Source organism: Mus caroli, unplaced genomic scaffold (assembly GCF_978045245.1).
Source record: "Mus caroli unplaced genomic scaffold, Mus_caroli_1 scaffold_1, whole genome shotgun sequence".
In the NCBI taxonomy this organism is placed as follows: Eukaryota; Metazoa; Chordata; class Mammalia; order Rodentia; family Muridae; genus Mus; species Mus caroli.
Genome location: NW_028227256.1, coordinates 52,357,338 through 52,383,889, shown reverse-complemented (window position 1 = coordinate 52,383,889; position 26,552 = coordinate 52,357,338). Strand labels below are relative to the sequence as shown.

At 41.2% G+C, this 26,552-nt stretch overlaps 1 protein-coding gene across 1 annotated transcript in view; it reads right to left on the bottom strand.

Annotated features, from left to right (window-relative positions):
- The window catches only part of Plcl1 (phospholipase C like 1 (inactive)), a 342,922-nt gene extending 320,706 nt beyond the window's left edge, over window positions 1-22,216 (bottom strand). The window contains exon 1 of the mRNA XM_021168858.3: window positions 21,498-22,216. Within this exon, the coding sequence (XP_021024517.1) occupies window positions 21,498-21,740 (243 nt within the window). The 5' untranslated portion in view covers window positions 21,741-22,216. The remainder of the gene's footprint in view (window positions 1-21,497) is intronic.
- Window positions 22,217-26,552: the final 4,336 nt, after the last annotated feature.

Here is a 26,552-nt window from a genome sequence, read left to right as displayed (position 1 = left end):
CCCATGTGGAGCAGCTCATAAGAGCCTGCAGCTCCAGCTGCAGGGGATCCAACACCCTCTCCTGGCTTCCGTGGGCACTTGCACACATGTGGCAGCCACTTACACAGACACACACACGCACACACATGTATATACATTTTTAAATGAATCATAAAAAACACAGGATGAAGGAACACATAAGAACATGGAAATGCCCAGCAAACAGTTATGCAGAGCAGAGTATATTCATGTAGCCGGTAAGCATTTTTAAGCATATACCTTGGTGGTCAGAGGTCCATTTCTGTGGCAGCATCTGCTTTCTATCTGTGACTACACACTCACAATACATTTGATGCAGACTGTGTCTGTTTTATCTTTGATTGCCTAATTCTGCAAAACAATCTTGTCACAAATATTATGAGCATCACTGAATGAGTCAGTCAATAACAGTCACTTTGCCAAATGCACCACAGCATGCAAAAAAAAAAAAAAAATGATTAGCACTGCCAAAATGTCAGTGGAGCCAAACTTTAATGACCTTGGCTCCAAAAACAATGTGGAGCATCTATTTAAGATTCAACATAAAACACTGCAGAACAGGAGACAAGACCTATACACTTCCTCACTCTACCATATACATTAATATGTATAAACTCAGTTTTCAATATGTGAATGAGTTGTATAATCTTACACAACTAAGAGATCCCCTTTTATATCACGACCTAAGGAGATACCATAGTGACGGGATAGGGCACGGTGTAGGTGTGTGTATTCACCCACACTGGTCTAAGTTATCACAGGCCCGGCATCTTAAGAGCACTGAAGAGTGATTTGACTAAATATATGTTGTAAGTGGTTAAAAGATAGTTTTCTGTGCATGGTGGCACATACGTATAATTCTAGGAGGTAGAGTCAGGGAGATCTTAGGTCATCCTGAGCTAAATAACAAGATCCTCTCTCAACAGACAGAGAAAAATAGATAGCAATGAAAAACTGAGGAGGTCGGGTGATTAGAATCCAAGGAGGAAATACTGGCTCAGGTCTCCAGGAAATATATGGAGACACAGTTGTAAAAATCTTCATATAGTTGTAGACTCTTTATTGATAGCCAGTGGGCAACTTTATTGGTAGTAGATGAATTGATTGCAAAATCCTTTCTTTTTAAAGTAGAAGTCAGGCATAGACAGACAGACAGACATAATTTGGGCAGGAGGAATGTTATTTTTTTGGTTTTGTTCTGTTGTTTGTCTGTTTGTCTGTTGTTTTTTTTTTTTTTTTTAACACAGGTCCAGACTGGCTTCAAACTATCGATGTGGCCAAGCATAACCTTGAACCCCCGATTCACTAACCTCCATCTCCTGAGTGTTAAGATTACATGTGTAGCCTACTACATCCTGTTAACACAGTGCTTCAAACCCAGGGCAAGCACTTTACCAACTAAACTGCATCCCTGACCCCTGTACACAATTTCTTATCAACAAGCTTTATAGAAAACTTGCAGAATAGAAATTAGATCCCCATCTTAGGGCTGAAAAGATACTCGGCAGTTTAGAGCACTGGCTCCTCTTGCAGAGGATCTAGGTTTAGTTCCCAGCACCAACATGGCAGCTCATAACCATCTGTAACTCCAGTTCCAGGGAAGCAGACACTCTCTTCTGGCCTCTGCCGGGACCAGGCACACACAAGGTGCACTTACATACCAGCCAGCAGACTATTCAATACATACATCTGTTTAAATACCCAACTTAGGACCCAGCATCATGGCACAGACCTGCAGACTCAATAGTCATTAAGCTGAGTCTGAGACCAGCCTAATTATCCAGCAAGATCCTATCTCAATCAATCAATCAGTCAGTCAGTCAGTCAATCAATCAATAGAAATCCCATCTTACCAATGTAGAAAATGAATGACACTCAGGAAAGTAAACAAAGCACAAATAATAAAAAGCAAACATGAGACTGGAAAATCTCAAATAGATTTTCAAGTCTGTATCCTTTTACCTCTCCCAAAGATTCCCCAACTCAAAGATTAAGTTCACATTAAGTCCTGTGAATCTAACAGTGATAGGTTGCATTGACACGGGGAAGGGTCCTTTAGGGAGGTGCAAGAAAATGATTTATCTCCGTTCAATTGGTAGGGGTAAGTTAAATTTTTAATCTAACACTTAAAAGAGCTATAGAAGACGCATGGACAGTCTGTGGTCCCTTCCTGCATAGAACTGATGACGCGAAACTGAAAAGGAAGAAAAAACCAGAGGACACGGAAATTCCCTGATGTCTACCGAATAATTTCTAATTTATTATGCTCTTTTGAAAAATCACAGTTATAAGTGATGGGCTAAGAGGATGCTATGTGTTCTATGAAAGGCTTACTTCCAGTCTGAAAACTTCTAGGAACTGTAGTCCCAGTAGGCTAAATTTACTGCTGGGTGCTAGAATTAGCCCCTGCATCATTCGGCTGCAAAACAGTGGGTGCCTCTAGTACTTATTACAATGGTGCTGATCAAAACCATGAATGGTTTGCCCAAGAACGCTCGCCAAAGTGCAGTTCTTTTCAGAGTCTTTCCTCCAGAAAGCTGGAAGCTGCCTTAATATCCACTAGTTGAAAAGAAAGCAACAAAAGATGTTTTTTTAAAAACAATTTTCTGAAGACCAAAGCTGGTCTTTCTAGTTCCGTTTCTATTCTCAGAAAAGAAGACGTAGAGAACCTGACATCTGTAATATGCTCACCTTTCCTTGGGCAATGTATGATTTTGTTCAAACACATTAAAAATTACAGTTAATTCTTTAATAAGAAAAAAGCTTTCATCTGTCTGGATTCTTTTCCACCTGCTGGCTTACCCCTCCCTTACCCACAGGAACTTGGTGGGTGGCAAACACCTAAGACAATAGGCCAGAGGAAAAAAAATAAGAAAAGAAGACAGCATTTACCTTGGCCACATTATAATTCACAATAAAGTAATAGCTGCCATTTTTATGCATCAATCCTTATCTTTAAAAATTTATTTTAAACTTGCTCATTATTTATTTAAGGCCACCATCTTTACAAAGCATTGCACCTTGTCCTTGGAAGACCACAAAAACCAAACAGTTTGAGAAAGTACAGAGCTAAGCAAAGAATTCTCAACCAAGGAATCTCGAATGGCCAATAAGTACATAGAGGTGTACTTACTTGAGATTCTGTTTTCCTGATCAGTTTGGAAACCATGGCATTAACAGGGTTTCCAAACTGATCAGGAAAACAGAATCTCAAATAAGCTGAAATGGAGGAGATAGCTCAGAAAAGCACGGACTGAGCATACACTGTACCCTGGCCTGGCCCCTAGCAGTAGACCAGCTAAAAACCTAAGCCAGACATTGTTTGATAATAGTCAAGCTTTCGTTCACAGTTTGTAAATAGGCACACACTTCACTAAAGTGAGCATAAATTGGGAGGAGAAAGTGGAGTCTGAAGTCATTAGCTAGCAGAGGCCTTTTGTTTGTTTAAAAAGCAAAATTCAAAGATGCAGTTGAATTCTAAGGTATGATCATCTCAGCTAAGTTAATAAGGACATTATTACATTGGAAAATGGAAAGTGCTTTTCTAAAGTTCCAATCAACTGGAAGCAAGAAAAGCATTGTATTGTATACTGCTCATTAAAATGAAATTTTAAATGGGATTAATCAAAGCTGAGCCCAGAATTTCCAATATTTCCAATATTCTGAGGAACCGCCAGATTGTTTTCCAGAGTGATTGTACCAGCTTGCAATCCCACCAACAATGGAGGAGTGTTCCTCTTTCTCCACACCTTCACCAGCATCTGCTGTCACCTGAGTTTTTATCTTAACCATTCTGATTGGTGTGAGGTGGAATCTCAGGGTTGTTTTGATTTGCATTTCCCTGGTGACTAAGAATGGTGAACATTTCTTTAGGTACTTATTGGCCATTCAAGATTTCTTGGTTGAGAATTCGTTGTTTAGCTCTGTACTCTACTTTTTAATTGGGTTATTTGGCTCTCTGGAGTCTACCTTCTTGCGTTCTTTGTATATTTTGGATATTAACCCTTTATCAGATGTAGGGTTGGTAAATATCTTTTTCCAATCTGTAGGTTGCAGTTTTGTCCTATTGACAATGTCCTTTGCCTTGCAGAAGCTTTGCAATTTTATAAGGTCCTATTTGTCAAATGTTGATCTTAGAGCCTGAGCCATTGGTGTTTTGTTCAGGAACTTTTCCCCTGTGCCAATGTGTTCAAGGTTCTTTCCCACTTTCTCTTCTCTCCCCCCCCCTCAGGTTTTTGTTTTGTTTTGTTTTGTTTTTTTTGAGACAGGGTTTCTCTGTATAGCCCTGGCTTTCCTGGAACCCACTTTGTAGACCATGCTGGCCTCGAACTCAGAAATCCACCTGCCTCCACCTCACAAGTGCTGGGATTAAAGGTGTGTGCCACCACCACCAGCAGCCCCACTTTCTCTTCTATTAGATTCAGTGTATCTGGTTTTATGTGGAGGTCCTTGATCCACTTGGACTTAAACTAAGCTTTGTACAAGGAGATGAGAATGGATCAATTTACATTCTTCTACATGCCAACCTCCAGTTGAACCAGCATCATTTTTTGAAAATGCTGTCTTTTTTCAACTGGATGGTTTTGGCTCCTTTGTCAAAGATCAAGTGACCATAGGTGTGTGGGTTCATTTCTGGATCTTCAATTCTATTCCACTGATCCACCTGTCTGTCTCTGTACCAATACGATGGGGTTTATATCACTATTGCTCTATAGTACAGCTTGAGGTCAGGGATGGTGATTCCCCCAGAAGTTCTTTTATTGTCGAGAATAGTTTTCACTATCCTGGGTTTTTTGTTATCCCAGATGAATTTGAGAATTGTTCTTTCTATCTCTGTGAAGAATTGAGTTGGAATTTTGATGGAGATTGCATTGAATCTGTAGATTGCTTTTGGTTAAGATGGCCATTTTTACTATGTTAATCCTGCCATCCATGAACGTGAGAGATCTTTCCATCTTCTAAGGTCTTCTTCAGTTTCTTTCTTCAAAGACTTGAAATTCTTGTCATACAGAACTTTCACTTGTTCGGTTAGGGTCACACCAAGATATTTTATATTATTTGTGACAATTGTGAAGGGTGTAAAAGACTATTTTCTTTCTCAGCCCACTTATCCTTTGAGTAGAGGAAGGCTACTGATTTGTTTGAGTTACTTTTATTTCCAGCCACTTTGCTGAAGTCGTTTATCAGCTGTAGGAGTTCTTTGATAGAATTTTTGGGGTCACTTGTGTATATGACCATATCATCCACAACCGATAATAAATTTAATGGACCAATAACACATTCTTTCACTCTAGCATTTAAGAGAGCTGAAAATAATTTTGGACCTGAGCTAACTCTAGTGAAACCATACAACTATTCCTCAGGAAGGAGCTAGCTGGCACACAGAGCTCTTTAAAGGGGAAAGGAAAGCTTTATGACTGCATTGATTTTTTTTTTAACAAGGCTGCAATGATGATCACAGAAGCATCAATGTGACTAACACCTACAATCCCAAAATCCATAAGCAGATAATGAGGTTCCTCTGTCACACCAGAAAGGTGACCACACAATCCTGTCAGGTTATATAACCTACCAGGCCAAACATGTGTCACTCCATGTCTCAAAGGTACTCTTCTTTCAAAGCCCTCAATCAAAATCCTAAGAATTTTTTTTGTTGTTTTCTTGACTCCTTCTATGTCTTAAGGGCCCTGACTATTCATCCTTAGTATTTATTGACTAAATTGTAACCACCTAGCAAAGCCTGCACTTATTTGGTGCCCTCAACAGCCCTGGAAGGGAGGTTGTACTACAGAGACAAAGCTGAAAGTAATAGATAATAAACACCATAGTAAGCATCACACAGCTGGGAGGAGTCAGCATAAAGTCCTGTTGCCCAGCTGTGGGCTTTAATGGCAGTGTGTGCCGCCTCTTGAGCCTAACATCTAATTTTAGGAATTTCCAGTCATCCGTAATGTATCTTACATTGTTCTTAGAGTCTTAGAATCTCTTACATTGTTAAGAGAATCTTTCTTTTCTCAACTATTTATTTTAATAATTACTTCCCAAGAATCAATGGGGCTGCCCTTAGCTGTGACCCACAGCACTGGGGATATGGAACCTGAAGAGGCCAGCTCCTGTAGCTAGGCAGGAACCACAGTGGAACAATAGGAGCACCAACCCACCCACAAAACTTTCAACCCAAAGTTTATCCTGTCTATAATAAATGCAGGAATAAGGGATGGAGCAGAGACTGAAGGAATGGCCAACCAATAACTGGCCCAATTTGAGCTCCATCCCATGGGCAAGCACTAGTCCCTGATACTATTAATGATACTCTGTTATACCTGAAGTCAGGAGTCTAACACGGCTGTGAGAGGCTCTATCCAGCAGGTGACTCAGACAGATGCAAATACCTACAGCCAAACAGTGGATGGAACTTTGATTGTTTTAGTACTCTTGTACTAAAACATGAGGAAGGATTGCAGCCTCTAAGAAGATAGGAACTCCACAGGAAAATCAAGAGTCAACTAACCTGAAGCCTTGGGAACAACTAGGGGGTGGGGGGAGGGGGGTTATCCCAAAAGCTGTTGCCTATCTGTGAGATAGTTTCTTCTAGTTGGGCTGCCTTGCCTGGCTTCAGTGGGAGAGGATGGGCCTAGCCTCATAGCGACTTATGTGCAAGGGTAGGGGATGTACCTAGGGGAGCCCCCACCTGCTCAAAGGAGAAGGGGAGGAAGGAGGAGGAAAGGAATGTGAGGGGGTGACCACGAGGGAGGCGGTGATGTAAAGTGAATAAGTAAAATAAATAAATAAATAAAATTAAAAATACATTTAAAAATTAAAAAAATAAATAGAAAAAATAGCACAATGGCCTAATACAGTAAATTGAATCCAGCTGCCAGATCAAGCATGTCTTTGGTCAATTTATCAAATCTTCTCAAATTCAAAAGCATTGTTTCTTGATTACAAAATACATGTCTGTTAAACATCTGCCAATGGAACAGTAACTTTTCCCCAGAAGAAAAATTCTCCCGATACTGAATCTACAAAAAAGAAGAGGGGATGGTGGACCACAGCAATCAGTGATATGGTCTAAAAACATGGAACAGACAAAGCAGAACAAGCCTCTAAGTCATGGCCTGAATCTGGGAATGCTCCTTTCTTAAGCTGTCGGTTAATCTATGAGGTGGATCTATGAAGTAAGTAGAGAACAATAGGAAATATATGTTACACACACAAAGTGCTCAAATGATGACTAGAACATGGCAAACAGTAGTGTCAAAAGTTATCACTGTGGTCTGAGCGTAAGAGAAGACACCCACATAATTCCCTTCAATATGTCAAGGGATGTAACATGAAATTGAAACTTATCCTTTATGCTTCCTGAAGGTGGCAATGAAGACTGTCTAGGAAAAGTGCCATATTTGGGCTCAACATAAGAAAATTTCCAGACCACAAAAGTAGCATGGAGAAGGTTAGCTTACTCACAAGAGAGGGAGCTCCTGGTGAAGGGCGGTCAACCGCGTGCAACTGCAGGGATTCCTGGAGCATCTACAGAACTCTCTGCCTTAATGTCATGAACTGCAAAATGACCTCCAATGGCTTAAGAGAGTCAGCGCTGGTTTCTTTCACTCAGTGCTTGAGAGCAGTAGCTGCTCAAGACATCCCTATTTGTTGTCATCTGGGGGTATCTATTTAACTCACCAATCTATATGACATAACTTTGAAATAAGACCTAGTAGCATATAAGCCACATTATTATCCATTGACAGTAGAGAACCTAAATCCATCTGGCTTTCTCCAGATACTTTCCAAAGTTCAGAGCAGAAGAAAAAAAAAATCCAGTGCAAAGTCTTCATGTTTATATAAATAAATATATAATATCTAGATTTTTAAATTATGTTCCAACTTTTTATCTTAGTTAATGCCACTAAGCCCTCAACACACAAACAAAACAAAACATACAAAAAATGTCAGTGGAGAAAAGTGCTTTTGTCTTTGAGCACCTAACAGTCTTCACAGGAATGAAAACTTAACTCTCAGGGATGTAAGCTTACATGCAGATCCTGCTGTTACAGCAGTAGCACTGAGGGGACCCGACTTTCTTTTTGTTTCACTATCTTGAATTGCCATATAGACTAGAAACCCATTATATTACCAATATCCTCCGTGGATTGGTATCCAATGACTATAGAAATGCGAGAAAATGAATGTACCTAGTTGTAAGTCGCCACGGTTGCAGTATTCTGTTACAGCTGCAATATGAAACCAACTTTGCATTCTAACACTGGAGTTTTCCCTAATCCTCATCTGTGTGTGATGAAACAAGTCCTCAGTCCCTCTGGTGACTTCTATATCCCTGTGAATTCCAGCTTAAATAACACATAGACCCTGGGCTAACTGAGGATAGCTGCTACTGTAAAAACAATGAAGCTGAATCAGCCATATTAAAAAAATCTTTAATTTTATGGGTGTGCTGTTTGTTTGTTTTTTATTTTTAGGATTTCAGGGCCAAAAGTATTGCAAGATAGATTTTGTTAAGATTTTCTTAATGACAGTTCCATCTTGCCAGACCCTTGTGAGAACTGCGGTGACACCAGAGCTTGACAATGTTAGTGCCCATTATTCTTCTATAATATGAAATGCTTGGAAGAAACCTCTACCGTCCACCCATTATATCCCATATAATTATAATTCAATTGTTTAATTGTCCCAAATAATATAAATCAATGTCTCTTTGCAAGAATAAAGAGGGTAGCAGATATCCACGCTTAATAAACAAAGGGATATAATTTTAGAGTGATTTCTAAATCCCTGTTTAGATCTCCAAGTCTATAATAATGCAACTGGTTAACTGAGTGGTCTCAAGCTGTTTGGGTGCAAATGTGTTACTATCCCTTAGCTGCCCATGTCAGAACTCCTTTAGCCCAGTTATCACCAATACCTCTGTCAGATTCCATGTTTTTGTGTATGTCTGTCACACATTATGTATGTGTATTAGAGGGCTCTTTCAGGTCCTTAAGACTCAGTCCAGTTCATTTTAAAGCTCCAGCTTGATGCTTAGCTCAAGGTCCTCTTGTGGAGGTTGGTTATAGTGACTGGCACAGAGAACAAGCCTGCTCTACCCACTTCTCCTTTTTTTTCTTCCTCCTGCACTTCCCTTTTAGGATTGTGCTGAAGGGGCGGGATAAGAAAAGCTCAGGTCATCTCAGAGGATGGAACGCATAGGAACGTTTCAGGACCCACTCGGCTGCTTTCCTCTGCTGCTCACATTAACCCAGAAGTGGTTGGGCTTCCTTTGTAAGGCAGACATCTAATGTTCTCTGTAGGGCTGTCTGTTCTCCAATACCTTCTTCTCTATGTATTAACCATCCTAGTGTTAGAGATGTCCTGTGGATCTTACTTTTCTTCCATCATTCCTCATTAGCCCCTGCCTGTGTGTCCTAACTAGTTTGGGTTCTGTTGTTGTGATATAACACTTTGACCAAGGCAACTTAGAGACAGAAGGGTTTATTTGGGCTCTCAGCTGCAGAGACCTAAGAGTCCATTACCATCATGGCAGGGCAACATGACAGGAGGCAGCCATGGTAACTGGAGCAGCAAGAGAGGAGCTCATATCTTAAACAGTAGACAGGGAGCAGAGAATGCATTGGGAATGGCACATGGCTTCCGAAAGCTAAAAGCCCACCCTAGTGACCTACTCCTCCCAGCAAAGCCACACTTTCTAAATCTACCCAAAATAGCTCCACTGATGGCTAACTATTCATTGGAGACCATGGAGAACATCTCATTCAAACTACCACACCTTATTCTTACAAGGCTTCCTTTGCTTCAGTGACCTGGAGGCACCTCAGATGAGGCCATGAGAGGCCTGGATATATTCTACTGTCCCCTTTCCCAATATCTGGACCAGTTTCAAGGACTGACAGTCATTCAGTCACTCGGAGTAGCAACTCAGAGAAGAGGTGAACATCAGTCTCAGCTTAGAGGGGAACTTGGTGGAGAGGTGGACCATTGAAAGTCCACAACTTACACCTTACACTCAAAAGCCACCATTGTAGATCAAGCTACAATCCCAGCACTCAGGAAGCTGAAGTTGCTTTATTCCATAGTAAGCTTGATCTAAAAAAGTTTGTACATGTATGTGTGTTGGTTTATCTACATATTTTTGTTGAGTGTACACACGAGTGAAGCATGCTCACATGTGTGCACATGAATGTAGAAGTTAGAGGTTGAGTTCAGGTGTCTTTATCACTCTTCACTTTATATTTTGATGCAGAGTCTCATCAATTTGCTGAGGTTGGCTGGACAATGAGGCTCACTACTCGCCTCCACCACATGTTCCCAGCAATGGGGTTATAGACAGATTCCATCATGCGTTGGATTTTTTGTGCTGTTGTTGTGTTGTGGGTTTTGGGGTTTTTTTTTTTGAGTCACGGTTCATCTGTTTAGCCCTGGCTGTCCTGGAACTCGGTCTCTAAACCAGACTGGCCTTGAACTCAGAGATCCATCCTCCTCTGACTGCCCAGTGTTAGGATTAAAGGCCTGCACCACCACACATGGCTAATGCTTTGTTTTTTAATGGAGTTACTTACGTGGGTAAAACAAAACAAATCATCTTTGAGTCCTTTCTCTTCCTGCCTCGTGTGGTAAGAGGAAGAAATAAGTTCTCTTTGGGGTCCATGCTTTCCTTCTAAGACCTTCTCTCTCCCTGTTCTCCTTTGAGCTAGCCTGGAGGAAAGAACAGCCGCAGGAGCAATAATGAGGGCTGCAGTGGGTGATGGGCTGAACACGTACTTCATGCTTCTTAAACCCCTTTATTTAAACTGCAGGGCGAACTCCAGCACCTATTACACCCATTTGTATGATGGGCCGTTTGCCAAAACACAATCCTCTGTACTGATTAAACTGCCATGCTGAGGGTGCAACCATGGAGACTCACTTTGGCATTTCCTAGGGCTGGGGCTAAAATGTAGGAGAGTAGACAACGCTTCTTACTGATACTGAGTGTCCCCACCAACACTCAGACTCGCCCTCCCAGAGAGCTCTAAATTCAAATAGCCTTGTTAAATGTATTAGAATGTTTAGTGAGATAAGTCAGCAGGTAGAAGTGTTTGCCATTCGGGACTAAGGATTTGAATTCAATTCGCAGAACCCACAGTAAAAAGAGAAAAGTTGTCCTCAACTTTTAACCAAATACGTTACTGTGCAAAGGCTGCAGTGAGGGGGGCTCTTCTAGAGAACACTTCTGCATCTTTTCAACAATCCAGTATAGCTGCAGATAGATAACACAGTTTCTGAACAGGAGAACTGACTAGCTATTGACAACTGCACAGTCTCCCAATGATAGGAGCAAACCTCTGGGTACCATTTGGTCCTAGCACTGTGTCTCAGCACAGCAGAATAATTACCTTTATCACAATAAAGTAGACACAAAGATGGTTATAACATAGTCTTATATCCAGTCTTCCTACCCTATGACTTCAGAATTTCTCTACCAAAACAAGAAGCTTTAAGTGATCAGACAGACTTTAGTTTAATAAATTCATCAAATATTCACTAAGTTCCTCCTGCATGAGAAGTACTATACCTTCCCCCAGAGATAACAAGAGGAAATCCCAATTACACAACATCATATTCACTTATCAAGAAAATGGCAGTTTCCATCAATTGGGAACTCAGGCACTTCTTACTGATGTATCGATGGAAGACAAAAGTATCAAACTATAAAATATCATATCAGCTTGTAATGATTAATAGCCTGTCTTTAGCATGTATAATTTATTCTAAAGATGTATCATAAACCACTGCTTAATGCTTACTTTTGTCAAGAAGCAAAACTATACTACCAGGAGGCCCGTCTTCTCAAAGAGAAATGGAATACAAAATGAATGTAAAATCATCAATGTTTCATGTGAAAGGTTATAGAATTGAGGGGGAGAAATGTGTTCAAATAATTCCGAAGAGAAATCCCCAACACTGTTTACAGAAAGTTTTCTTCTTGATCTGTCAGCTGAACTTACTGTGCAAGGGTAACAACTTTTTAAAATCTGTTCTTTCATACACACCAGATAAGGATTTAATCAGTAGTATTTGGAGGAGCATATAGCATAAAAAGTTGAAACAGTCAGGGGTGGTGGCACATACCATTAGTTCCAGCACTTAAGAAGCAGAGGCAAGGGCGGTCTCTGTAAAAGTTTAAACTCTTTACCTGGCTCTGCATTTGTTAGTTATGTGAGACCTCGGAAAAGTCATTTAGCATCTCATCTATAAACACTGGTCTTGATAATAATAACACTTCCATATGCTTACTGTGATATCTAAGTTACTTAATGCACATTAAGTGCTCAAAATGATACCAGAATAAAAATCATAAAGAATAAATATCATATAAGTACTTTCTATTATTATAGAAAAATTCTCAGTAGGATAACTTATTCAAGATATTACTGTATTTTGTCAATTATACTAAAAAGAAAATGAAACTATTTAATTATTAATAGAATTTTTAAATATGTACTATTTAATTATGGTACAGAATCAATAACTCCAAAATGTCTTAACACTGGGCTTTGCCAAAGCTAAAATGATTTTGCATCTTGTATGAAAACCTCTAGGGGTAGCAAAAGGTTCCATTCCCTTACAACAAACTCGCTATTCCCTTTCCCAAATTTGTTCATGATCAATAAATAGCAAACTATAAGTTTAAGGATGCTGAGTGGACTGTACTTTATGAGGTACATCACTAGGGAGAGAGACATCATGGTGCACATGTATATCAACCCAACACTCAAGATAGACTGGAAGGAAGAAGGATGAGTCATTCTTCTTATATAAATGCCCTTGGGTGAAGCCTGGCCCTAGCCAGTTCTGAGCCCTGGAAACCATGGCTCCTTCTGACCTCAGTGTATACCTGAATATCACACTCATCACCAGCCCTTAGGCTAAAGAGTGTGTGGGCCTTAACCACACAGGCTTTTCACCTGCTTTGGTCTAAGATAACTTAGGCTTAGGAAAAAATGCCCACTACAAGGTTGGGTCTGGTTCCACAATATAATGCTGGTCCCAGGTAAGCATAAAGTGTTCTTTGATCTATTTTTGTATTCTTTGTGTTATTTATCTCCCTTGGGGATCACATAGAGATGTACTTTGAATCTGAATATTTATTTATCTCTAGGCCCCAAACTCTCACAGCATCACAATCTTACCATTTCTAACCAGAATCTTATACCATGTGAAAAACACAAGCTTGCTACTTGTACATACTTTCTGGGCTTAGTCAGTGCTTCATCCAAAATTAGCATATTTTAAAAGGCTCTTGAGAAAGGTCAAAAATAAAAGAATGAACAAAACAGATGTTATCTCCCAAAGGTATTTTGAACTTTTAATACAAAGTTGTACAGTTAAGGACAAACACAATCTCCTTACCAATAATAGCTACACCCTAAGGCTGTAACATAGTTCAATGACTGAGACCCTGAGCTCCATCCCTGATATTACAAAAGAAAGAAAGAAAATATCTACACACTTTCATAATTTATAAAAACAAACTCAAAAACACTGAAAAACTAAATGCACTTACCAAACAGTTTAGTTTTTATGTCTGGGATGGATTGGATTGTTTCTAAAATTGTTCTTCCTGAGTGAGAATGATGATGTAACTTCCTAGAGTGAGAATGATGATGTAACTTCCTAGAGTGGGAATGATGATGTAACTTCCTAGAGTGGGAATGATGATGTAACTTCCTAGAGTGAGAATGATGATGTAACTTCCTAGAGTGGGAATGATGATGTAACTTCCTAGAGTGGGAATGATGATGTAACTTCCTAGAGTGGGAATGATGATGTAACTTCCTAGAGTGAGAATGATGATGTAACTTCCTAGAGTGAGAATGATGATGTAACTTCCTAGAGTGGGAATGATGATGTAACTTCCTAGAGTGGGAATGATGATGTAACTTCCTAGAGTGAGAATGATGATGTAACTTCCTAGAGTGAGAATGATGATGTAACTTCCTAGAGTGAGAATGATGATGTAACTTCCTAGAGTGGGAATGATGATGTAACTTCCTAGAGTGGGAATGATGATGTAACTTCCTAGAGTGGGAATGATGATGTAACTTCCTAGAGTGAGAATGATGATGTAACTTCCTAGAGTGAGAATGATGATGTAACTTCCTAGAGTGAGAATGATGATGTAACTTCCTAGAGTGGGAATGATGATGTAACTTCCTAGAGTGGGAATGATGATGTAACTTCCTAGAGTGAGAATGATGATGTAACTTCCTAGAGTGAGAATGATGATGTAACTTCCTAGAGTGAGAATGATGATGTAACTTCCTAGAGTGGGAATGATGATGTAACTTCCTAGAGTGGGAATGATGATGTAACTTCCTAGAGTGGGAATGATGATGTAACTTCCTAGAGTGAGAATGATGATGTAACTTCCTAGAGTGAGAATGATGATGTAACTTCCTAGAGTGAGAATGATGATGAAAAGATGGCTCTTTTCTACTCACATATGTAAGTCTGCTTTTCTCAAAGTAATGCTAAATTGATCACAAGTTTGGTGAGTTAAAATGATACTATTCAAAATAAAGTAGATAATGCCTCTCCTAAACATATCTACATAAGACATTACAAATAAAACTACAAATAAACTCAATTTTAAATCCAAGAGAATTTCAATACTTTGTCATACTAGAATATTGCTGTTGCCATCAGTGTTTGATAAAATACATTACCCAGGCCAATACTTAAACAATGCAAACTGTTACACAGAAATTGGCCCTCAGTTATTATTATTGTTATTATTAGCATAGTATAATTAATCACTAGTTATAATAAGCTCTGATGTATTCCATTGTGAGAACAGGAATACAATGATGAACTGGGAAACAGGGGTGAATAAATTAAATGAAACTCCAAACCAGCCTTATATTACATGATTAAAACACTTGTCAAAACATAATATTTTGCAAAGCTGACAGATTTTACTATAGAAAGATTTATTTATGTATTATCTTAGATTTATACTGAAAATCCAATTCAATAGCTCTCTCCTCTTCTTACAACCAGTGGTTCATCCAGGGGTGACATCATAAAGGGAGGCTCGTGAAGCCATGGTGCCCCTGAGCATCTAGTAGTCATTTAAAGATGAATCAGTTTCAAATATACAAAGTTATGGCTCTGGCAATTTGGCCATTAGGCTTGAATATAGGATTGTTTTAATGTTCACTACTAGTAATGCTGAACAGAGATGGCAAGAAGGTACTCAGGCTACTCGTGCTTGGTCAGTTGCTCTAGCATTACACAGAGGCACTTTCAACGGATTGTTTGTTCAGTAGCACCCAGCTATGCCGGCTGTCTCCTAGTGTTTATTCATAACACCCTGCTGTGCCTGAGGTGCTATTTGGCAATAAATGTTCAATTGACATTTTGCTGTACAACATTTAATTGCCTGTTTGCTTCATTGTAAAAGGGAATAGTTGGGACAACCATTGAGAGGTAATCACAGTGTGTGGTTAACCCCTCGGTGGCTATGTAAGTGAATTATATTCTTTAAACCTTTTCCAAAAGGAAAAGCAAAACTATAAATTCTAAGAATTATAACAAACGCTGATTAACAACAGGCACTTCTAAACCCTCTCATCAAAATGTAACAGGGCATTTACCCAAGGTCTTATTCTTCATTTCTTTCCACAGGTGCTATTAAAAGACACACCAGAAAAGCACTGAAATAAGAAACCACTTCTAAGGTGAACTGTGAGCATCCTTCTATGACAATTTCAGAGAATCTACGCATCCTGACCAAAGTTGTTGGGATAGTAAGACAAAGCCACCAAGAGGTTCAGTGCTACACATACAGCTGATTCATGCTTCAGAAGGAGAACCCCATCTGAGGCTGCAGATGCTAACAGCTATCCCCAGGCAAAGCTGGTCAGCTCCAATGAATTGTCAGGTTTTCTCTTCAAAATCCTGATATCGGTTTGTTATTTAAAGGTTTTAACACATATCAGTTGTCTTAGTTAGGGTTACTATTGCTGTGATGAAACACCATGGCCAAAGCAACTTGGGGAAGAAAGGGCTTATTCAGCTTACACTCCCACATCACTGTTTATCACTGAAAGAAGTCAGAATAGGAACTCAAACAGGGCAGGAACCTGGAGACAGGTACTGATGCAGAGGCCATGAAGGACTGCTGCTAACTGGTTTGCTCCCCATGGCTTGCTCAGCCTGCTGTCTTATAAAACCCAAGCCCACTAGCGCCAGGGATGACACCACACACCATGGTCTGAGCCATCAGCCATAAATCAATCACTACTTTAAAAAATGCCTTTTAGCCCCATCTTAGGGTAGCATTTTCTCAGTTGAGTCTCCCTCCTTCCAGATAACTCTAGCTTATGTCAAGACTAGCCAGCACATAGCTATAGGGACAAAAGTCTATATGCCGATTAACTCCAAGGCTATCTACAAAAGCATATATAACTCTGGCATGCCTAAAAATTGTAAGTAGTTTTTCGATCATGTTTAATTTCACATTATAACTGTTTATAAAACTGTGTTCAGAGTTCCAATTGAAATCCTCTTTGCCCCACTCCCCTATAATAAAAATATGCATTCAGTGTACCAGATATCTGGTCCTTCTATGTATCAATTTAAAGAAAATACAATTCTTCTCACAGCTCTGTCAGTCTTTAGGGACACAGGAAAGAAACTGGCCTAATGTAAAACAGGTATGAGCTTCAAAACTGACACCACTAAGAGGTATGGGTTCCATACATTGACAGGTGAGCTCCTTAGCCAGTACACACCAGCCAAACTGCTTTTCCACACACAACATGGACCTAACAAAGGGCCACAGACTCCATGAAGGGATATTAATCCCCTCCTTGGCCCCGGAGCTCCAGATGGTCTAAACTGGGGGAGGAAGGAGAGAAGGGACAACTCACCTCACCAACCCAAGATTCAGGTTCTTCATGCGCTCAGAATGTTTCTAACCTACAAAGTGTTGAGTTGTGAACTTACTGCATCTGAGGAAATGCATGATAACACAGTTTCAGCTGTTAAGCAGACATGGCTGTGAATCCTAGCTCTGCCTTGAATTAAGTCTCTCTGTGCCTCCCTTACACCAGAAGGCTCATTGTGAGAACAGGAAGTGTATGAAAGCCTGTTTAGTATTTAACCATAGTAGGCAACATATAATGTAAATTCCATCCTCTTTGCCTCTCTGCTGAGTCATAACTTGGTCATGAGTCAACTGGTACTCATGATGCATCTTTGAGGTTGCAGCTCACAACACCAGAGAGGGTAAAACTGGTCATGATAACTCCTTGATGAGGCAAGGACAACACCCGTTCCTTTAGATGCTTTGCACTATGTCCCCGGTCCTCACTCCTAGCACCAATCTTCATCCCACATGAATGCACCATGCAGTGCAGTCAGTGTGGTAGTCACTCTTCCTTGCCTAGGTTATATAGATTTAGTTGGAATAAAAGAAATCAGACAAAAGGAGGAACAAAAATGAACTGTTTTCACAACAGTTATGCATCTCAGTTCCCACTATCTAATATAAAGAATAAGCTACACTGTTTCTTATTTCTACAATATTATAGTGTTAGGGTTATTGGCTACAATTTTAAATGAAAGATATTATAAATATTAGAATATTGACATCAAATACTAGATAAGCACTCTAACTTACTAGAAATATATTCAAATACAAAATAGCACGTTGACAATTAGATACTGTTAGCATTCTCCTAACTTTTCGTCTGAAATCATGTATCAAAGTGTCTTGGGGGTTTATTGCTATGAAGCGACACCAATACCAAAGCAACTCTTACAAAGGCAAACATTTAATTGGGGCTAAAGGAAGCCAGGAAACTGGATTTTTACACTGGACATAGCTCAAAGCCAACCCCCACAGTGCCACACTTCCTCCAACAAGGCCATACCTATTCAAACCATCACAAAGAGGAAATTAAGATGGACTCTATGAATACAAGGCTACACACACACACACACACACACACTGCAAAACATGAACTACTTATCAATGGAAATCCTGTAAAAATAACCATATGAGAAAAAAAAGTAAATGGATTACAGAGAATCTAGCTAAATTCTTATAATATTAAAAAAAAAACCCTAATTGTATAAAGAAGAAAACCACATTGACATTAGAAAGGCTTGTGAAGATGGGCACAGATGACAGTGGAATTGTTTCCCTCAACTCAGAAGGAAATTGTTTTCTCGGCTGTACACATGTTTTCAAATTAGGAAGGGCAAATTCACTATAAATATCCCTTGAATTAACATACAAGCCTGTTTTCTAGTAGGGCAAAGGAATGCATGTTTTTAATCTAATATTCACGCTAATAGAGAATTCACATTAAAATAATTAAAACCAAATAATCTAAATCAACTTGAAAAGAATTTAATATTTGACAAATCACAACCTTCCTTTAGATCATAGGTATGGTAGGAATGTCAACTGTTGTTGTGGTGTGTGTGTATGTGTGTGTGTATGTGTATGTATAACAAGCTCAGAGATCCACCTGCCTCCCGAGTGCTGAGATTAAAGGCATACACCAACATCACCCAGCTTAATATATTTTAATATAAAAGAAAGTTCTTTATTAAATATATGTTTCAAAACCAAATAAAAAGACAACATATGTATTGCCAACCCTTGGTACAGAACATACTCATCGATTACATGTATTTTGGTTTAAATATAAAATCCTCCAAAAAGAAAAAAAAAAAAAAAACTCATGTATTGAAAGTTTGATCCTGAGTTTGATGTTCAGAGATGCCACTGGGAAGATAATTGGATCTAATCAGTAGATTTGTCCATCATGATGGGTTTATTGGGATATGGTGATAAGTAGGAAATGAGGCCCAGTTGCAGGAAGAAAGTCACTAGGGACACGCCCTTGAAATGTAAGCCTTGTCCTCAGTCCCTCCTTCCCTCCTCTTCCCAGTCACCATAAAGTGATCTGCCGTCCTCTCTGTTCCTCTGCTATGGTGTACGGCCTCACTACAGACCCAGAAACACAGCCAGTGATGATGGGCTGAAACCTCTGAAACCATGAGCCACAATAAATCTCCCCTCCTTTGATGTATTTCATTATAATGACATGAAGTGACCAACATACATGGTCTATGCCTTTTTAGAAATTCTCATCTTTACTGCATTAAAGTAACCAAGTTATGTGACAGAAGACTTAAGATATAAATAAAAATGTTCCTGATCTCAGGAAAAGTGGAAGGGAGCCCCCCCCCCGCCGCCGCCCTCACCCGCCTCTCACTCCCCTGAGAAGAAGAAATAAAGGCCTCTGGAAGCATATCCCAGCAGCTGTCACCCACCAGGACTAGAGCATCCTTGAAGCTCAAGGTGCTCAGCATAACGACCTTAGTCAATCTTCTGAGCATGGAAAATGTTTGATGCAAATGTGAAGGTATGAAGCCAATAAAACTCTAACAGATTTCACTGTGCATGCTAAGGACCTCAGCAGTTAGTCACAGATACGTCATAGATATACATGCCTACAAATGCATGGGCTATTTTGGAAAGATGCATAAGGAAATGTTAATAGCTGTAGGATAGACTACGTGAGGGGGAGTGGAGTGTGGGGTAGCAAACCATCTTATTTTCACACTCCTTTGCAAGATTTAATTCTTTTAAATCATTGTATGTTCTTCAAATAAATCTAATTTAAAATAGCTCATCTGATTTTTGCAGTATCTTTAACTTCATATACCATTTACTTAATTTCCATTAAATAGAGAAAAATGTAATATTCTACTGTCTTCCCTTCTGTCACAAAAACAAACTTCAAAAGAGGCACTATTACTCACAAAAACCCTTATGATACTATAAACCACATGCCAATCATATAATGTACGGGTGGGGCTTATTTATTTTGAGACCAGGTATGTTCAGGGGGTTAGGTTTGAAATAAGGATCCTCCTGTGTCGGCTTCTTGAGTGCTGAGTCCCAAGCTTCCATTTGAGCACAGCCCTTGGATTTCAGTAGCACCCCAGGCAGCACAGAGCAATTTCAGAGAGGTAAACTTGCTGCAAGAATCTGCATAGTCCTTAGACCTTATGACTTGCGTTTTTCACAATATCATAAAGAACCACTGCTTTTATCGTCGTGTATTTTAAACTACCTTACAATGACTATTTTCATACACACCAGTTCACATACTGTAATCCAAATGTATCTGCTTCCTAATTATGATACTTGCCAGACAATACGATTTCTGACTTGTAGTATTAAAGAAGGCCATTTCTCCTTTATCCAAATTCACCTTCAGAATATAAGTCTCTTTGCGCAGATAAACAAACAAACAACTACAGGATATTTTAAATTACCATCCACTTTTAGCATAGAAGTCTCCCTGTACCTTTTAAATTTCCATGTGTCCATGCTGGAGAAAAAGCATAGATAGTGCCTGGAGATAGGTGGATGTGGGCACAAACACTGGTGCTGCTAGCGTGGGAAAGAAGACACGCATTACATCGTGATTGCTTGGTTTAAACCTAAGCAAGCTTTCTGAATGTATGAGCCTATCCAGTAAGAATAATAGGTGGCTCCTAGACCTTTTGCTGTCGCCTGTGGTGTATTGTGTTTATCACAGATGGGTGGACATTCACACTGACTGCTTTACCAAGATCAGCTTTAATCTCACATGTACGTAGTATTCACATAGATCTATGCTAGGAAGCCCTATTCCAGGGCTCTTACCTGAAAAGATTACTCCAAAGTCATGCACCCAAAAGATGAACTTTCGAACATGGGAAACAAGTTCAAAGTGGAAGACAGAAATAAATAAATAGGGCGAAGAAAGGTTTACAATTCCTTGGCAGATGGATAAAGGCAAATCCTCTGGGGGTGCTAGGGGAGTCTGGGAACGTTTTCCCGGATGTGTGTTTTCTGCAGCGCAAAACCTCTAAGCTCTTCCTTCATCCTTTCTATGCTGCAGCGTCCACTGCAAACTCTGCCTGCCTATCTGCAAAGTTCAGGCGTTTCAGGATTTCAGAGCCATTTCTGTATGGGAGAGATTTCCCACACACAATTAAAAGTAAGCTGTGCTTTGCCATTGCTGTTCGGGAAAGCTAGGTCTCCGCTGGAGAATGCACAGCCAGCCCGCAGGTCTCTGCATTTATCCCAAGTTCACCCTTCCTCCTCCCATCCACCGGTTAGTGAGAAAATGAGGGAAAGCATCCATCAAACCGCTGAAGCGCAGAGCGCAAAGAGGAACTTTTCCTCCGCTGTCAGAGAGGAAGTCACTTCTGCTTCTCAAGGCCAACAGCTGATTCTGGGAACCTCCGGACTAGGCAGGAAGGTTTGGCCATGAAGGGGGTGGGAGAAAACAATGCCCAGCCTGCGACGCCTGGGGCAATGAACATCCTGCCCCGGGGTTGGAGGGGGATGTCCCCTACCCACCCGACACCCATACCAGGCTCTGAGCCGTTGCTGCTCCGCTTACCTTGATGATGCTGCTACGCCGCGGGGTCGCTCGTGCAGCCTCCAGGAGGCCGGCCTCGCTATCCGCCGGGACCCCCGCAGCTCCCGGCAGCGTGACCCCACTGCGACGGTCCCTCATCCGGCCCCCCAAGGCCGCGGGTGGGGCGTCCCCTGAGGCAGCGTCGGCGCCGGCTCGGGGGTCGTCTTCGCCCCCGGCAACGTCGAGAGGCGCCGGAGCCTCCCTGCTAGCCGCGCCCTCAGCCATAGCCAAGCACGTTCTAGAGTCCCGGCGAGACAGCACGACCGCCAGCGGCGTCCAGCCCCGGGCACCGGTGCGCTCAGGCACCAGGAGGAAACCCCGCTAGACTTTGTTTTAGCGCGCCACGGCCGCTGCAGTGGCAGCCACAACTTTGTAGAGAGGAGACATCGCTCCGGCAGAGGCGTCCTCGGGCTGTGGTCCAGGAGGTCAGCGGGCCGGCGCGGACGGGCGGCGGGGGCGGGGAGAAGATGTGAGCGGGAGGGAGAAGCAGGCGAAAAGCAGCGGGAGGTACCGAAGACGCGAGGCGAGCGCCGGCTCTGTGCAGACAAAAGGCAGCGGGCGCCGGAGCCAGGAGCCTCCGGGAGCCGGGACGTGCGCGGCCGGAGCGGCGACTGCGGATCGGCCACCAGCCACCTGCCCGCCGACCGCAGCGCGGCGGCCCCAGGAAGTGCGGCGGCGGCGGCCTCCACTCCGCTTGCCTGTGACAGGGAGGGAAGACTTGTTTTGACAGCCCGTGGGGATTGGCAGGCTCCCCGGCCTCTCAGGAGCCGAGGCTCGCCGAGGGGGTTCGGCCCGACCAATCCTCACCGCGGAGGGGTGTGCCCGAGCGCGAAGAATGGAATGTGTTCTGTTGCTCGGAGCCTGCCCAGCCCCGCTGGCCCCGGTACTAGGCAAGGATGCGCGCGCCAGTGTGCGCACCCACAGGCACTCAGAGTACATTTTAGGAAGTTTAGAAAGGCGAAAGCGGCCTGAAGGTGCGAGAAATGGGACGCGGGTGGGGTGGGTTGCGGGCGGCAGGGAGATGCCAGAGGAAACACTCTGCAAAACAGCAAATCTAGAATAAAGAAGATGTTGAGCGAGAAGGTTAGAGTGTTTGGGGGGTGTAGTAGTGACATTTGGCACAGCCAAGGGTCAATCACTGGCTCTCCTGCCAATCCTTAGAAGTGAAGTCCCGCACTAGGACCCTGGAGTTCCACAGTTTGTCTCGGGTTCTATGAGCGGATTCTACATTCACTCAGTAATCTGAGTCAATACAAGAAGGAGTTGGGTTTAAGGGGTAGGTAGGGTAAGAGGAAGCAGAGCAACGAAAACCTGGGAACGCAGCCGAATGAAACACCGAGATGATGGAAGCCACATAGCGACAAGGTCATTGGCAGGTTTAGTCTCTACCCTAAACCGTTCTCGACGAGGGTCCAGCCTCTATATAATTCTAAATCATTACATTTTGCTCCTTCCACCAAGCTAGTAACCAAGAGGAGAGCAGGGATTCGGTATCATTAATCACACCATGAGCAAATGTAGACAATGGCTCTAAGGTCCCTGGAGAGTTGGACGACGTACTAAATCTCACTTAGATCATTAAATGCATTTCAATTACTAATTATTTCACAATTCAAGATTTTACTTCTTCCTTACGTGGCCAATAGCACCAAGAAAATTTTCAGCCCTTCAGAGCCAGAAATTTATTAGAATTCTAGCATTTTAAGGATGAGCTGGGGTCTTAGGAGTCATCTAGGGCATCTCTTTTATTTAACAGAGGAAATGAAAGCCCAAGGACCTTGTCTGCTGACTGGTTAGTACAGACACTAAAATCAGATCTGCTACCCGGTTCCTTACGTGCTCTCTTCACTTTTTTATCTAGCTCCCCTGGGGCTACAACCAGTCAAAATTGGATGGGGCTCTTGGGAGGACTCACATTTGACATTTACCATCTCCTAGGGAAGGCTGGGAAGACTTGACTTGACCTTTTCTTTAAATATACGTGCAGCCCAGAAATGAGTGTCCTCTAGATGAGAGGCCAGCTCTGGTTTTAGAAGCAACACTGCCCTCTAGTGAGATGTTGAGAACTACAACCGAAATAGCAAGCGCTTCTTCTCACAACTGTTACATAGAAAATATATTTTGTCCTCAGAAGTATAGCCAATTTTAGGCTATTGTTTTTCTGATGCTCTCTCATTATTACACCTAACTTTGTCTTTTACAGATGTCAGGGTGTCTGCTTTCTGATACTTTTGTCAACTTTCCACTTGTGAGTTGTCCTTTGAAGACACTAAAGCTGCAGATATCTCCCTCATCATTTTCCTATATGAGTCTTACTTACCAGTGTTTCCTATCCTACAGGCTTATGTGCCTTTATATCCATGTATATTTTTCCATATACGTTTACATCCATATATACATATATGATTATATATTTATATCCATATAAATTTATATCCATATATTTATTTATATATTTATATCCATATATATTTACGTCCATAGAGCATATGGTTTGCAAAAATGTTTTATGTTTCCACTCATGACTGACCAATTGGACTCTATCTTCCCTTCCTTTGCACTCGTCCCTTGTGACCTTCTGTGAGCACAAATGCACAGGAACTGCGGAAGACTTTGAGCTTCTCTTTGCGGAGGTTGTCTAACTCACCCGGCCTTGAGAATATTGGAGTACATCTAAAGAGTCTTTCATTTCTGCGGTCTCCTGCCGTAAGCTCAGAAGGCTTCTCCTGCCTGCCATTTTAAATTTAAAAATGCCCCATGTGCCTGCTTATCTCACAGAGGCAAGAAATCAGAGCAAGAAGAGACCAAGGTCACAGTTTCCTGCAAGGGCATTCTCCTGATGCAAGAAAAACTCCCACTAAGTCCCAACTCTTAAGGTTCTACCACCTCCCAAGAGAGCAAAGTTACATGGGGTTTGAGGGACAGTCAAGATCCAAACTCTAGGAGCAATAGGGCTGGGGCTGCTGCAAGACATTGTCATAACCAGCATAACTCCACTGGGAGTGAAGGAACCATTTTTCAGTCTCCAGGACAATGGTGCCTGGATGGAACTTACATATTATGAGAAACTCAGGTAGCAGGAAGAACATGGGCTCTGAAATTACCATCTCGCACATATCTCTGATTCTCTTGCTTTTTAGCTGGTTGTAGCTTTCAGCAAGCGACTTCAAGCCTAATTTAAATTATGTTTCATTTATTATTTTGTGGAGAGTGTGTGTGTGTGTGTGTGTGTGTGTGAGCACACATGTGCACCGTAGGTGTGTGCAGAGGTTATAAGATAACTTGGAGCAATTAGTTCTCTCTCCCAACCATGTGGATTACAGGAATTGAAATCAAATTGTCAGGTTTGATAAGTGCTTTCATCCAGTGAGTCACATAGAGACCTTGCAGGCCTCTACTTGAAACTTGATTCTTAGTGTCCTTATATGTAAAATGGAGTAGAGTTCTTTACAAGGAATTATCTGGCACATAGAAAGTAGTTATCAAAATTACTCTCTCACTATGATGTCTCAGCAATAAAGGGAGTCTTGATTTTCCCACTGGCTATTTCTTAGGTCCAGAGTTCTGAAGTGACTTCCCTAGATGAGCAGAGCCAAGCTGGCCTATTTGACTGTCAGCTACGTGTTTTCAGGTTTATTAGACCTGGCTCAGTTTCTGCCTAGTTGTTAAGTGGAGTCTCAGATACCGAGTTACCCCAACTCACAAGTGCTCTCAGCTTGTTCTGCTGCTGCTAATTCTTATCTTTGATTTCTTCTCTCAAGTGGAATTCTGGGATCCTTGATACTAGAAATCTCATCGTGTGAGAAGTGATAGGGTCTTTTTTTTTTAAGCCAAAGTGATTGTTTTGTCATATTGAAACACTACAGAAATCTATCCATGAATATCTTTAGAACACTTGCTTTGGCTCAGGCAGTTCTGAGAACTAGAGATACACTAACAATTAAAATTGACAAAGTTTTGCTTACATAGAAATTACACCCTATATTTCAGAAAAACAAATAGGGGTCAGTATAACAGACCACACAATTGAATATCTCCACAGACAGGATACCCAGGTACATTCCCATTTTCCAATCTACCGATCTAGTATTGCAGACATTGCTTATAAAAAGGAAGGAGAAAAAACTGTGGGTGAAAATAATTTGGCAAGGAGATTATTAATGTAGGAACAAGAATAGGATCATAGTGTCTTAACTAAATATGTCCTTTCTCAAAGTCCTCAAAGTAGCCAAAGAACAGAATTGTCTTTGGACAGCATACTCTACCATGCATCCCATACCTTACTCTTCCATATATTCCACACATACTCTTACATGCATTCCACACATATTCTACCATACATCCCACACATACTCTAACATGTATTCTACACCACACTCTAACATGCATCTCACAATACTCTAACATGCATCCCACACATACTCTAACATGCATCCCACACATACTCTAACATGCATCCCACACATACTCTAACATGCATCCCATACATACTCTAACATGCATCCCATACATACTCTAACATGCATTCCACACATACTCTAACATGCATTCCACACATACTCTCACATGCATTCCATGTTTAGGCCCAAAGCAACAAGTTTAATAAGTCACAGGTTGAAGTCTCCAGAACTGTGGGCCAAAATAACCTTTACTCTCCACATCATCTTAGTTACTTAATGCAGTGTTTGAAAGCGGTTAGGATTAATTCTATGTTATCAACACAACAAATTGGTTTGTGTAAGGAAACTTGTATTCTCCCATCTGCCTGTTTGTAATACTTTAGTGTGAGGGGCCTTGAAAGTTTTCTTTTTTTTTTTTTTTAACAAATCCACTGACTGTGATCCAGGAACAGTGCTGTGTTCCACCAACTGGACTGAGTCAGGGTCCTTTCCAGTGTACACCAGAATCACTGTGATTTACTAGGACAACGAAGTGACATTTGTAGGGTGATTGTAATAAAATATTATAGCAGCATAGATACACAGTAAAGAAAACCTAAGCAAAACTTAAAGATTGCTCAGTTTTGGTGAAACTTTC